We start from the raw sequence: 14,481 nt of genomic DNA, 5'->3' as shown, positions 1-14,481 counted from the left end.
GGGGTTCATAAAAACAGATTTTTGTTTCCACATACAAAGCATATGAATGAAAATAGTCAAATACACATACATTGCAAACATGTGAGTAAGCCATTCTGTTCAGAAATAAAATGACATCTTGTTGTGTACCAGAAACAGGCCAGTAATGTCACCAGAGCCACCAGGACCAAAGATTTTTAACTGTGCTACTGCATTTAGGTATAGGAAATTTCTAAAATGCCCTATATTTGGGAATTGCAAAAGGTGTACTCTTACTACAGATCAATCAGTTAAGTTTGCCAGAGTTCAGCAAGTTTGTCTATTTAAGATTTTTTAATCCTTTCTGTATATGTATTTAGACCTTTGTATTACTCAAGCTCTGAGAAACACAGGAATCAACCAGTATACTGAATTCAATATTCCCTCTCCTTACTTATCCACTAAGCCAATCACCAGAACAGTCATCAATATTGATATTAGAGCACCACCACCAGTGACACCTGAACAGCCTTCCCTGAAGGAAAGCAGGCAACCTGTACCAGCAAGCTCCTGTTTCAAGTTCTACACATTTGGATAGACATCCCTGCATCTGCCCTACATCCCTACATACTGTCAGTGCTGGAGGTTTTCTGCATCAACCTACCAGTGAGAGATTTGCTTTGGACAAGTCACATTTTTGTATAGTATAAAAGAAATCTTTACTCACTGCTTCCTTGCATCAACAGCTTCATGTTTCCTCAAGCCTTCAAAACAGCGCATTTTTTTTTACAAAATGCTACATTTACAGAGAAATTAGCTTATACTATATTAAATACCATGATGTTCTTAAATTACAGATTTCAATTTTTCCTATACTTATCGTTATAAAGCCTAGACATGCAAGTAAAAGGCACCACTGAATTCAGCTTTGCTGATTTCATGGGTTCACAATATTTAGACCTTTCTTACTGTTTATACAGTAAGAAATGTCTAACTATTCCAGCTCCTGACTATGTATGTTCAACAGATGTTAGCACACCTAATGTCCATCAACATGCCAGCCATGTCCATCAACCTGGCATCCCCAGAGCATGAGGAGGCTCAAACAACTTCAGCTGTGTCTTTCTGCCTTGGCAGCTTCTCATATATACCCAAGTTTCATGTGAAACTACCCATCACCTCTTGTCACACTGCCACTTAACTGAGCACAAGACTGATCAAGACATTCATCAAACAGTAGGGCCAACAGAGCTGCTGTGAGAAAACACAAGACATTACACTAAATTATGCAAAGAGTCAATAGCAAAGACAGCAAAAATGTCATCCCTAAAGGAACATAGCTGTGTTTAGGTGATTTAACATTGACATAAACTATCTATGAGTTCATTTCAGCATAACAATTTTGATCTCTTTGGGCAGATTATGTAAGACTGTCCAAAGCACAGACTTCACCCCAATGAAAGTCATCTTTGTATCAGCACACTTAGAGAGCTCCAATAAATAATTCCCTTGTGTGAAATCCTGTGGCTCACAGCACAGGTGACATGACCTGGATCAGGGCAAGCACAGCCCACTGCTGGACCCATCTCCTGGGGACCCTGAGGACATGGGGAACAGACAGTGCCAGCTGATAACCACAGTGACTGAAAGCATGGCACTTCAAGCCCAGGCTAATCAACATGGCATTAGAATGAACACTGCATAAGGAGCTGCACTCCCACTGCACAGCCCAGACACTTTCCAGTCTCCTCTCACTAAGAGCAGGCAGAGGAAAAGACAACACGGACCATTAGATTAATTACTCTCCATGGACATACCCACAGACGGACACCCATCAGACAATGGTTACTGACCTGTGAGCTCTTGGAAAAACCAGAGCACATCAAGGACTCAGACAGCCAGGGTTTGTGCCTGATTTTGAAAAGCACAGAAGTGTGATGGAAAGGTAACAGCAATTAGCTACTCCACGTGATCTACGATGCAAGTGTATGTGGAGTACTGCCCTTTTCCAGTACATTCAGAGACTGAAAACATTACAAATTAAAGACCCCATTTAATAAAAACAATCAATTTCAAAATCAGAATGCTTATGACAGGAATTTGATTATTATATTTAATTAAGTTAAACAAGGAAGAAACTTAGGATGCTTCAGAAATATTTCAGTTTGTGGGAAATAAAAGATTTGAGTTTTTGTTGGAATGGAAATCCTGAACAAACAGACTCAAGAAGGCATAAAATATAGCTAAGAAAAAACCAAAAGGGATGATCTACAGCTTATTGTTGGCCATAGGCACAAGCCATTCAGGACAAGCAGGCAAAAGAGAAAAGAACAATTTAGACAAAATTAACTTGACACACTGAAGATTAAAAACCATGGTAGTATTCCCATGATTTGCCTCTTTCCAACCCATTCTCATTTTATTAAATATGTCCAATGAGATTTTTCTGTCTACAGCCACCAACTATCCCAAAGGGGAAAGACTCTCCTCCTTTTCCTATGCAGAAAGAGGTCACCACAAATCTTCCCTTGAAGTTTTCTTTTGTGATGGAAAAACAAATATATTTAAGCTTTTCATTTTGTACACATAAAATCAAGTCATGGTGCACACGATATTTCACCAATGAATCTGACAAATAAAAAGAAATTGATTTTTGTGATAGAAAAACCTGAGTTGAGGGTATGTTAGTTCTACTCTCATCTCTACTTGGCACACAGTAAAAATCTTAAGTAGAAACTATGCAGTTTCCTTGAGAAAAAAAAAACAAAAATAGAAAAAGTTAGATTAAAAAACCGTAAGCTTTTTCCTTTTCAAAAATTATTTTGTACAAAACTAAGAACTAATCCTTTCCAAACACGTTCAGATTCTTTGAGCTCAGCATACAAGAGTTTGTAGTGCAATCATCACCATCACTAGCTATTCTCAGTTGACTTCTTACTTCTTAAAAGACTCCTAATGTCAATCTTGCTACAAAAAGCTGATTAAGATCAAAACCTCCTCACTCGACTGCTCATTTGCACCATTCTAGAAAGAACAAACCACTTCAAAAGCAGCAGAATGATCTGCCCATCTAATTTTAAAAGCTTCAGATTTGACAGAGTGCCAAAAATCAATCTGCTGAATTTGTTAAGTTAAATCTATGGTGTGCCTAGACTATTTTAAATTTAAGTTATGCTTGCTACAGTCTATATTTAACAGCATTAATATTCCTATATTTAGAAATTTACCCTCTTCATAAAGTATATATTTAGATACTTACAAGAGCTGAATGTTGTTCCTAAAATAAGAAACTGCTATTTTTTAAAAAATTACATTTTACAGTAATTCAGTAGAACTAAGACCAATAAAAGTTACAAGGCCAGCATGAACTAAAAATCACTTTTCCTTGGGAAACCAAACCAACCCAACCAACCAGGTTATTCCTCTTCACAACATTTTTATGCACGAGAGTTGGAGAAGCAAACTGCCTTCACTGTCTGCACTTCCCAAAACCTTCTCCTATCTTGACATCTTGCACTTCTGACTTGGAAGATGAGTCTCTCCTCCTAGAATGTCTACAGTTCACTTACTAAATGTTGAAATGTGTCACCTTAGTGAGTCTTCCCATGCTGCACCTTCACCATGATGCTTATAAGAAACACAGACCAGACCACCAGTATGTTAGAGAAATAACCTGCTGCACTGATTAATATCATATCACTGCTTCCATCTGCCTAGATCCACTTTTCCCCTCCTCTTATAATTCGGGTGCAAGCTCTTTCAGACAAGTGCCACATTTTCTTCTTATCTGTGCAATACCTATTACAGTATTTTTCTGATTCTTAATTAACTAGGATTACAGTTGCATTACTAGAATGCAAACAAGATAAAAATTATGCAAAACTCACCAGCCTATCTAAGCATACTGACCATATGAAATGTAGCCAAGTGAGTCTACAGAAAATCTCCAGGTACTATTTTGGATATGGGCAATACTCTCCCAGTAGGACTGCCCATTAGCTGTGAAACCAGTATTGTTAATTATTTCATCAGTGAGCTGGAATTCAAAGAAGCTGGGGCAAACACATTTACCTCAATCCCTTGATTCATCTGAGGTAGCCTAAATTCCAGCAGTGTCACTACTTGTTGTCAAACTTTCAAGTTAAAATTGTATCATTTTACGTTGCTAATGCAAAGAAAAATTTGGGTCACACTGAAAGGGCAGAGCACACACTGAATACTGGGGAAAATTAGCATTTTCATATGTGTCCTAGGGTGATGTTATGATGCTTGTATCCTCAGTCATCTGTTCTGTTTCTGCTGGATATTATGTTCTGTGCCTTCAAGATTGGCTCTGAAGAGTGAATGTTTTGGTTTGGTTTTACTATCAGCTGCACCCCATGGCTGGTGGGACACAGACAGGGCAGTACATAGTGCAGCTTTTGCTTTTTGCTTTGGCTTTTTGCTTTGCTCTTGCTCCTGCTTTGCTCTTGCTTTTTGATTCTGCTCATTAGTTAGTTTAGCTAATCAGTACAAATTTTTCCCTGGACTTTTTCCTTTCCCTTTTTTGGAACCACTCGAACCTGCTCCGGACTGGGACCTGGGAACACCGAGAGCTTGCACCTTGTGGCTGCAGCAGCTGCCCCAGCACTGGGGGAACTGATACAGAGCAACCACCCCCAAGAGAGACTTTCTGAATTTATCATCTTTTTCAGAGCGGTGAAAGAGTGGTGTCGTGTGCTGGGGGGTGCTGTGCCTGTTAAATAGACAGGTTCCTTCCACTTCTCTCTGAGGAATCCTTCCCAAACTGGTTGTGGGGAGGGGCCATGTGGGTTTGCTTTCTGGAGGGGCTCCCTTTGGAGGTTTTCTCCCAAATTTGCCCTAAACCAGAACAATATGACTTAACAGAACTGCCCAGCTGTAAACAGCAGCCTTACACCAAAGGGGAGAAGGAACACCACAGATGTGCAGATTAAGTCCAAAGATGCTTCGAAACACATCTGTGAAAGGTCCCTGCATGGATCAGTAATGCCAGACCCTCCGCAGAACTGCTACATGTTTTGATGTACACTGCAAATTGATACATTTCGGACATCTGTCTGAGCATTACCTGTGGCATTTCGCCTTGCTGGCCACTAGACCAAGTGTCAGGCAATCAAAAGAGGCACCACATCCATCACGGTGAGCAGCTGGGCAGTGTCACCCATCAGCAGGCCAGGCGGCTCAGCGCTCTGACAGCCACTGAAACCTCTGCAGAAAACAGGCCCCCGCTGCCTGTGAGAGCACTAAAAGGACCAGAACTGCTGACTGGTAGTGGCAGCAAAGCTTCTTCCCCTGGAAAATGTCATCTGAAATTCTGAAAGCATCATCTCCAAGATGTCCTAGCCCAAAGGCACATCACACATCCTACTCTGTCACTGGAGCTCCAACGCCAATCCTGACGTATTACGGTCCTAAAAAGGGTGAGACACTGATGTACTTTTGGAGCAAGGAGTGAGATGGAGGCTTTGGACTGCTAGACACAACTTTTCAAGTGACAGTAAAAATCTCACTTTCAATAATCCACTTCAGCCAGCTGCTCATGCTAAGCACGTTCTATCAACTTTCATGTTCATATCATCTACAATTCCCCTCGATTTCCTTCTAAAACCATCTGCCACAGAAAAATTACCTCTAAGGATGAACAGAAGCCAGATATGTACAGAAGCAAAACTGAAAAGACTCTGTACTGGGTTTATGACTAGAGTATTTTAAAGCTCTTAGTGGGTAAAAAAAATAGCACTTTGATGACATATTTTTTGCTAGTATCTTACAACAAAGTTTTATGGAAAATTTCAGGCAATATCCAGCCCCATAAAGCAAACTCCAACTTTGGTTTATGTTCTTTATCCCACATTAAATGTTTGGGGTTTTTTTATAACATACCAAAAGGGAAAAACATCTGGAAAAATGCATGTGTGGTCCAACATTGGTTTTTCTAGAAAATTAATCCTTTATTAAAAAACCCCACCTAAGTACCATTAAAAGAGCCATAGCTTGTAACTAATGATGTTGGCTTGCAAGGTAAAACTTTGTATGCAAAAAGGCAGTCAGATGACAGAGACTGTGCACTCCCATAATATAAACAACAACATCACTGCACCATCACCACAGAAAATCTGAGGGCATAAGAACTGAAACAACTGGAAAGTAACCAGGGAATTCACAGTACCTTGCTAGGATAACCATGTGGGCAAAAACTAGGGAAAAAGCACTCCAGAAAATAAATGGCAATATGAACAAAGGATGAACTTTGGAGAAATGCTCATTCTGTGAATTCAAAGAAATAAAAAAGGATCTGTGTTTGAAGCATGTGTGTGAGACAGAAGGCTGAAACCCACACAATACAATACTTTAAGCTTAGGCTCCTGCTGTACCTCCACCTAAAGGGCCAAGCTGGAGAAAATAAAGGAAAACGAAGTTCTCGCTGCCCATAACTTCCCATCTATTCTGGAAGGGTGTTGTGGCAGCTGGTTGATCAGTGAGAAGAGATAAAACAGTAAGTTACTACTAGTCTGAGCTCTTTGAAAGTCCAAGTCTTGCCATCAAGAACTAAAAATTTAATTCCATTTCCTTCGCCACACAGATTGCCCCAGTTTGCTTTGATGGCATGTGTGAAGCGGAACAACTTGTCCTCGATCTACAACTGATGCTCAAAACAGAACCCCTGAGACACTAGCTGCAGTTCTGTGAATCTCACAGAAATAAAGCTACAGAACACCAGTTCTTCAATATTTCATGAAGAAATCTGACAAAATATTTACAAATGTAGTAAACACGAGAACAATCTCACAAAGGCATAGTCTGCTTCAAGCTTGCACATGCTCGTGTCATTACTGTTTGTTTTACAAGCCAGAAAACGAGAGCAGAAAGAATCCTTTAAATACAGGTCTGTTCTTTATGCTTGTATGAGAGGGTTATTTCATGGAATTGGGAAATACCTGTAGTTAAAGATGACATACAACTAGAATACAGTGCTACACCTGCAGCTATTGCCATATGCTTCTAAGTTCTTGCTGTCATCATTCTACTGCACCTACGTTTAATAATCTGTTGTGCATATCCTGTTTAATAGTGCAAGCAGCAACACAGGTACAGCAAGGGCAGGACAAAGTCCTAAAGTAAAGGACAAATGACAGCAAAATAAAGAAAGAAAGGGGGAAAAAAACCCCCACAGGAATAAAAACAGAGAATCCCAATAATAAATAAAACGCGGAGAGTGGCAGCTATGGGTATGGAATACCACGTCTCAGGCTAACCGCGAGAACCGACACCGGGCTGTCCTTTACTTCCCGGGCACGGCGCTTGAGGCCGCGGCGGCCGCAGGCCGGCACACGCAGCGCGGAGCCGGGCGGCCACGGCAGCCCCGCGCCCCACGCCCAGGGACCGGGCCGTGTGCTCAGCCCGGCCACAGGCGCTGCCACCGACCGTGCTCAGTCCGACACACCGAGGGACGCGCTGCGGCTCACGGAGGCGGCCCGGCGCTGCCGCTCTCGCGTCTCGGCAGGGTTAACCCGCTCCACACCGACAGCGGGCGGTCGCCACCAGCAGCTCCTCGCCGGCGACCCAACAAGAGCCGCACGCACTTGGCCACCAGTCCGGCGGGAGAAACGCCGGACAGCGCTGCCGGCAGCGGGGAGGGGCGGCCCGCCCGGCCCGGGGCTACGGCGGGGCAGAGCCCCCTCCCACCGTCCCCAGCCCGCTCCCCACGCCCGACCGGCCCCCCGGGACGCGGCTCCGCAGGCCGCGGGCCCGGCCGCCGCCATGGCGGGGCCGATCGGCCCGGCCCGACCCTCGGACCGCGGCGGAGGCCCCGCGACCCCCCCGGCTGCGCAGGACGGGCCCGGCGCCCCCCGCCCGTGCCGCCCGCCCCCTCCCCGCGCCCCGCACTCACGGAGCGGCGGGCGGCGGCGGCGGGCGCGGCGGCGGCAGGAAGCGGCGGAGGAAGCTCCGCTCCGCTCCGCCCCCGGCCTCGCCGCGCCGCTCCCCGCCCCAGCCGCGGCCCGGGCGGCTCCGCACGAGCGGCAGCGGGGCTGGGGCTGGTTCCAGGGCACAACGCGTGTCCCGGGTGGGAAGGACGGGGGGAAGCGGGGCCGCGCGGGAGCGCACCGGGCCCGCTGAGAGGCAACAGGTAGCGACAGGTCTGGCTGCGAGGCACTCTGGAAACTCAGGGCAAAGGCTGGAGTGACCTTCACTTCTGAGTTTTGCTGAAAGAGCTGGAGATGCTGCGCTGGGTTTGTGCCCGTGGGCAGCGCGCTAAGAGGAGCTTTGGCAGCGCGCAGGGCTGTGGAAAGTCGTGCTCAGAGGTTATACAGCAGGGTCTGGGCCCTGAATTTTCGAGGCAGCCACAGTGGGAGGGTCTGGAAGGAGAACAGCATCAAATGTGCATGTCCCCACCGAGGGCACGCAGAGTAAAGGATGTCCAGCACTCGAGGGAGGAGCTACTGGAAACTGGGTTGAGTGCCGCTGGGTTTCAGTGTGGGAGGTTGTACAGAACTGGAAAGTCAAGTGAAGAAGAGGTGAAATGGAGGGAGAGTCCCAAGAGGTGAAATGAAGGAAGCTGCTGAGGAGTTGGCTGAATGCAGCCATAAAGACAAAAGGAGAATTGGATGTGCTGCTTCCCTCTTTTTCACCAAGCTGCGAGAACTTACTAAGCTTTATCTGTTCTGACCTCAAATTCTCTGAGTTTTTCACAAGCTGGCTAGTGAACGCTTCCTATTTCAGCAAAGTGTGTTCTCTCTTTGTGTACATAGTATGATCCAGGGTCAAATCAAAACCATGAAAATGCTTCTTCCTGTGAATAAGTATTTCATATGACAAGTGTTCTGGTGCTTCACATTGAACGCTTATGGTCCTTATGGTGATACATGCAATAAGTGGAGATTAACTGTGGTCATTATTTTACTACAGATAAAATATACAGCAAATTATACTTCAGAAGATAATTTCTAGACATAGTGTATTATATCCTTACCTTGTGGGAAATGGAAAATGCATTAAACCTGAATTCATATATAGATATACTGCTTCAGACAGACAATTTGCAAATGCCTGTCAAGGAGGCCATATGGAGAGGCTGGCAGAAGGGCAGCTAGTGAACCAGTTATATGTGCCAAGTTCAATTTGTCACACTTTACAGTACCAAGAAATATTTTGTTCTCCTTTTGAAAAGGAAAACTCCAATTAGTAAATATTCAACAACCTACTCCTCAAAGTGCATCTTTTATGAGAAGATCCAGCATGCCTGATTTTAAAGACTAGAATTGCTGGTATGTAACATAACTACAAAGGTATGCAGTAAATACAGAATACTGGTTTAAAATATGTAGAACAGAAGGACCCTCATTTCTCCACTCACATAAGTCTTGGCCATTACTCCTTGTGGCTAGAATACTGAGCTTCAAAGCTAAAACTAGGGTTTCAGTTCAAAACCGAAACATTCAAAACTGAAACCAGGGATCATCGACTTATAGAATATCCTGAGCTGGAGAGGACATACAAAGTTTGAGTCCAGCAAACTTTGTGTACAGTAGAGGAAAATTACACACCATGTGCCTCTGAGTATTGTCCAAACACTGCTTGAACTCTGGTGGGTCTGGGGCCATGACCACTTCCTTGAGGAGGCTGTTCCAGTGCCTGACCATCCCCTGGGTGAAGGTTTTCCTAATATCTAACCTAAACCTCCTCTGATGCAGCTTCATGCCCTTCCCTCATATCCACTCATTGGTCACCAGAAACGAGATAGTTGCCTGGACCACATCTCCTGCAGCTGTAAGGGGACAGTGACAGTGGTGTAAGTGATGCAGGCCAGTGCTAAAATCACCTTTTCTCCTCGACGTCACACTCAGAGCCTGGCATTTTTAAAATTTGATTTGGCTTCAAAATTCCTCATCTCTGTTTCATCGTCCAGCCCTTGGTATTTTCAGGCGTCTCCACAGTTTGGGTAGGCCGGCAGAATTTACCCTGCCCAGGCCATGCAGGGTAGATGCCGGATGTACCGAGGCCGGAGGCGGTGTCTGTGTGACCGGGCAGGTGCCACGCGTGCCCACCCCGGCGGTGCTCCCCTCAGGCGACCGAGGCTGCGGCCCCCGCCCCTGCGGAGAAGGCGGTGCCTCCTCCCCGCCGGCGGGGCTGGGCCGGGCCGTGCTGGGCTGGGCTGGGCTGGGCCGGCCGGGCAGCCGCCATCGCCAGGCAGCCGGCATGGGCCCCGGGGGCTGGTGGCGGGCGGCGCGGGCCCTGCGGGTGGCGGGCGGCGGCTGGAGGCGGGCGGCAGCGCCCGGTGAGCGGGGGCGGGCGGGGATGGGTCCGTGCGGGGATGGGCCGGCCCCCGGGGACGGCCCCTGCGGCTGCGTTCGGCCGGGCTGACCGGCTGTGCCTCCGCCAGGCCCCACCTGCCGCCGCCTCTGCGCCGCCTCTGCGCCGAGCCTGTCCTACCAGGAGCTCAAAGACCTGAAGAAGGCCAACGTGCTTCACATTGACGTGCGGGAGAGGTGGGAGATCGACAGGTTTGGAAAAATCCCCGAGTCCATCAACATACCGCGTAAGTTGTCAGCGCCGCTGTGTGCAGGCGCCGGGTGTTCCGTGTTCCTCCTGGCTGGAATGCTCAGGTGGTGGTGACTGAGCAAAGAGGAACGCTGCTAAAAAGCTGCTGGCATGTAATGAGGCTGAACTTTTCCTCCAGAGGGGTAGAAGTCTTGTAAACCATGTAAACCTGTCTTTGGATGGAGAATAAACAATAGCTTGTTTTCTGTATTTCCCAGTGGGTGAATTAACGGAAGCTCTACAAATGGACCCAACGGATTTCAAGGAGCAGTATAATCAAAAAATGCCATCCAAGTCAGACCCTGTGGTTTTCTCCTGTTTGGCAGGAACAAGAAGTAAACAAGCACTTGGTTTTGCCATGTCCTTGGGTTTCAGCAGGTATGACTTTGTGTGTAAATATGGGATTAATGCTGCTTCCCCCATGAAGCAGAACACGTACTCACCTTGTGTGCAAGGGTAAAAATTTACAAATGGAATATGAACAAAACAATTGGTATTTGAGTTAGACACCTCCTTTTGTCTCCACTGAACCTGGAGATGCCATTGGGTGTTGCAGCAAAGTGAGGTGTACCACCCTCTGAAACAACCCTTGAGCAGCTCTGCACATGTGCCACTGGTGACACAAACTGCAGCAAGACCACACTGCCACTGAAGGGTCCTTCTGCCTCTTAGGGCTCCCTTGCTGAGATGTTTCTTCCTTAAAGAGCTCCATAAGCACTAGTCCTGAGATGCAGGAAGGTTGTAAGGGCAGAGAACTGCTTGCTTTGGTAGTAGTACAGTCTTAAATAATAGTTTGAGAAACCACACCCTTTGTTGGATTGCAGTTCCACCTTTACAGGTCACTGTTGCCAAAGGATGCCTTCACTTCCTGTAAAGCTTTGGATTATTTGCCAGGAGTAAAGCAGTGAAGGCAATAGCTGACAAAACAATGAGATGATGATAAAGTGAAATGCAGGATTTGGTTTGCAGAATTGTTAAACCTATCTTTGGAAGGTGTCTCTCTGTCTTGAAGAATGCATATAAAATTTAAGACATTGGTTATTTGCTCATGTTTTCACTGAACTGCAATTCAGGAACAAGAACACTTACATTAATTCTAGTCAAAAGTATGGAAGCATGTTCTTGTTTCAGAGTGAAAAATATCCTCCATTACCTGTTTTTCATGATGCCCAGTTGAAGGAGTCAATATTGTTTTGCATAGTGGATTTTTGTTTTACAGAGTTTAGTTTTGCACAGGTTGATGTCAGACCTATAGAGCATGTAGGTTTGCAAGGAAGTAAAGATCAGTGTGCAGGGTTTATTTGGTGACAAGTGAAGTATTAGACATAATAAATAGATGTGTACATCTCCCACTGCTAAGACTCTCTTCTCACTCTTTTAAAAAAGAACTGGCAACTGTTTCATTGATCCAGCTACTATTTCTTTCTTGATGTTTGAATTCCAACATTGTAGTATGGAAGAAAAGAGTTACAGAACTCACTGCATGAAAGCAGTCTTAGAGTAAAAGGAATGTCATTCTGGCTCATTGAAGCTAGGTACAAATGTATATGGTTGCAGAGAATTTTTGTGTCTTCTCTTTATTTTCATCTGGGTTTTGTAGGGGTTTGTTTGTTTGTGGGGTTTTGAGTGTTTAGTTTTTACTTTTGGTTTTGGGTTTTTTTTTTTTTGCTATGTTCCTCTTTAAGAGACAATATTGAGGACTCTCCTTGAGAAAGGTATCTTCTGCATGTTTTCAGAGCTCAGCATTATGGTGGTGGCTTTGATGACTGGGTAAAACATGAACCTCCAGAAAAGAAATGAAGATGACAGCCCCACCCCTTACCCAGTCAAGGCTTCAGGATGGTTTGGAGGTTTTAGTAAACCACATGCATTCTGCTTCCATAATAAAGCTCACTCCTGGCTCCTTGTGTAAATGGACATTCACCTTCAAACAGCCATGCATAGCAACTGCTTGGTTTGAATTATACCCAAAGACTATGACACAAACAGAGGACATTAAATTGCTCAACCTTTCAGCCTTTATTCAGGTTATGGTTTTGGTGAATGCATGTGAAGAGAACCTAAGTGCAAATTGTGTTTACTTTTTTGTATAATGTAGTTTATGACTGTTTAAACTAAGGATGATAAGGCAAATAAAATTATTATTTCTCAAATCCCTGTGTTGGGAAGTTGGTTTAGAATAGTCAAACTGCAGATATTCTAGTATCAAGGGGTCAGGGGGACAACAGAAACCTGCTGCTGGCTCTGTTGTGCCAGGCCTCACCAGGACTAACAATGCCTTTTGAAGATCATTAGGGTCAGAGTGTCTAGAGGATTTCATGATTTAGTTAAATGTACAATTCATCATGCTTAGCTGTATTGATAAGCCACCAGACTTCAGCATACAAATGAATAAAGCCAGGCACTCCAATCAACTTAGTCAGTACTTAGTCATGAGCAGCCAATGCTTCCTTTTGTAGCTAAATTAATGTTTCTTGGGAACACCTAAAACTACATAACCACAAAAAAATAAACAAGTTATTCTGTGTTACCCCAAGATCTATCTAGCCCATTATTTTCTGTTTGGCAGCAACCGGTAATAAACATCTGAGGAAAAGTATAAAAGCAGGATTAGTATGTAGTGGTACAATCTCCAGATTACTCTCATTTACAACTCAGAGTGCTCCAGGCTTTGCATGTCTCAGTATATTTGGGTATTTGTAAGTTTTCAACAGAAACTCCCATCAGACATAGCAGTGGTGAGAAATCTTTCCTTTTGTTGCTTCCCAACTTGTCATGTATTCATCAGCTGCTCTGGCTCCTTCTGTCTGAAGTGAGCAGTTGTCACCTATCAGTCTTCTCACCACCTGTGATTTTTCTACACCTATTGTCTATTCTGAACTGAGTAGCTGTGGGTTGTTTTTTTTAATAATTGGAAAATTACTGTATCCCTCTTTTTTATTTTCCCTTTTTATTAATCATGGTAGTTTTTATGCAAGATGTTTCTCAAACTATTTGTAGCTTTTGAAATTAGATGATCCTTTCTAATTTGCTTTCCAAATGATTGGGTTTGAGTTAAATACCTTGTCTGATCCAGTTTCTTTCCTTTGGGATTTTTCTTTAAGTCTTTTTGGCATAGATGGCTTGTGTTTGCTTTGACACTTCAGAGTCACCTGTTGCCATATAATCTGTGAAGAGTTTCAGCTACCTGTCTTTCCACATTTTTATGCACCTCTCCTTTGAAGTGAAGCACAAGAAAGGTGATTTTTATTCTGCATGCTTAGTAGCAAGACTGTTGAATTCACATTATGTTCCATTTCCTGCTGTTCAAAACTACATCTTTTTAAAACTCTCTTCACTGAATCCAGCTCTTTTGACTGCACTTTGTTGCCTTTCACTGTTTTTACTGGAATCAAAGCCTCATCATCCCAGTAGAGAATTGCTTTAAGAAACTTCTAGGTACCATCAAGAAGTGCCTGACATTTTAGCTCTGAGATTTAGGTCCCATTGTGCTTTAGGTGTGAAGTAAAGTCTGCAAAGACTCTTCAGCAGCAAGAAAATATTTAATCACTCTAGCCAGAATTCTTAATTAATTCCCCAATTCCAAAACATGAACTTTCCTGGCAGATTACACGGTATATGTGAGAAGACTGATGCTTACCTAAAGAACAGTTCCTGTTTAATTACTCCACACAACAAAGGTCAAGTTGCTGTGATTTATTTCTGTTCCCCAAGTCCACATTACAAATCGCACATTTTAGACTTCAAGAAATGAAAGCAAAATAGCCAAATTCCACTTCATCAATCAAGTGTCTATAAAAAGTATGGATCAAATGGAAACCAAGTAGCAAAGACCAAAATGTATATTTTTTCCACCTCACCAAAGTATCTGGGGTTGGTTCACATAATGGTTTATGGAAATAACCTGAACAGAAATAAATGCTAGTAGCCTAATGGGCTACATAGAAGAACACTTCAGTTATA

General features: G+C 44.2%; 2 protein-coding genes across 7 annotated transcripts in view; one reads left to right on the top strand and one right to left on the bottom strand.

Moving 5' to 3' along the window:
- USP45 (ubiquitin specific peptidase 45) overlaps nucleotides 1-7,952 on the bottom strand; it is a 50,569-nt gene extending 42,617 nt beyond the window's left edge. For 2 of the 6 annotated variants that reach the window (XM_064707232.1, XM_064707239.1), the window contains exon 1: nucleotides 7,871-7,952. The gene's annotated coding sequence lies outside the window, so the exon portion shown is untranslated. Of the gene's footprint in view, nucleotides 1-1,811; nucleotides 1,827-5,047; nucleotides 5,067-7,016; nucleotides 7,029-7,445; nucleotides 7,469-7,870 lie in introns of those variants that run through there. The other 4 variants (XM_064707234.1, XM_064707235.1, XM_064707233.1 and 1 more) reach the window with 4 other exon arrangements.
- A 2,178-nt stretch (nucleotides 7,953-10,130) lies between these two features.
- TSTD3 (thiosulfate sulfurtransferase like domain containing 3) lies at nucleotides 10,131-12,671 on the top strand. Its single transcript, XM_064710085.1, has 4 exons — nucleotides 10,131-10,255; nucleotides 10,361-10,516; nucleotides 10,737-10,896; nucleotides 12,255-12,671. Exons 1-4 carry the CDS (start codon nucleotides 10,177-10,179, stop codon nucleotides 12,316-12,318), a joined length of 459 nt encoding a protein of 152 aa, XP_064566155.1. The 5' UTR covers nucleotides 10,131-10,176; the 3' UTR covers nucleotides 12,319-12,671.
- The last annotated feature ends 1,810 nt before the right edge of the window (nucleotides 12,672-14,481 follow it).

This window comes from Zonotrichia leucophrys, chromosome 3 (assembly GCF_028769735.1).
Source record: "Zonotrichia leucophrys gambelii isolate GWCS_2022_RI chromosome 3, RI_Zleu_2.0, whole genome shotgun sequence".
Classification (NCBI taxonomy): Eukaryota; Metazoa; Chordata; class Aves; order Passeriformes; family Passerellidae; genus Zonotrichia; species Zonotrichia leucophrys.
The sequence above is the reverse complement of the archived record's forward strand: the minus strand, read 5'-3'. Positions and strand labels throughout refer to the sequence as shown.

What these genes read in the sequence shown, in the direction of transcription:
- TSTD3 (XM_064710085.1), top strand. Translation starts at nt 10,177, where the DNA reads ATGGGCCCCGGGGGCTGGTGGCGGGCGGCGCGGGCCCTGCGGGTGGCG. An exon ending in CGAGTCCATCAACATACCGC is followed by an intron (nt 10,517 to 10,736) that starts GTAAGTTGTCAG and finishes TGTATTTCCCAG; the next exon opens with TGGGTGAATTAACGGAAGCT. An exon ending in ATGTCCTTGGGTTTCAGCAG is followed by an intron (nt 10,897 to 12,254) that starts GTATGACTTTGT and finishes GCATGTTTTCAG; the next exon opens with AGCTCAGCATTATGGTGGTG.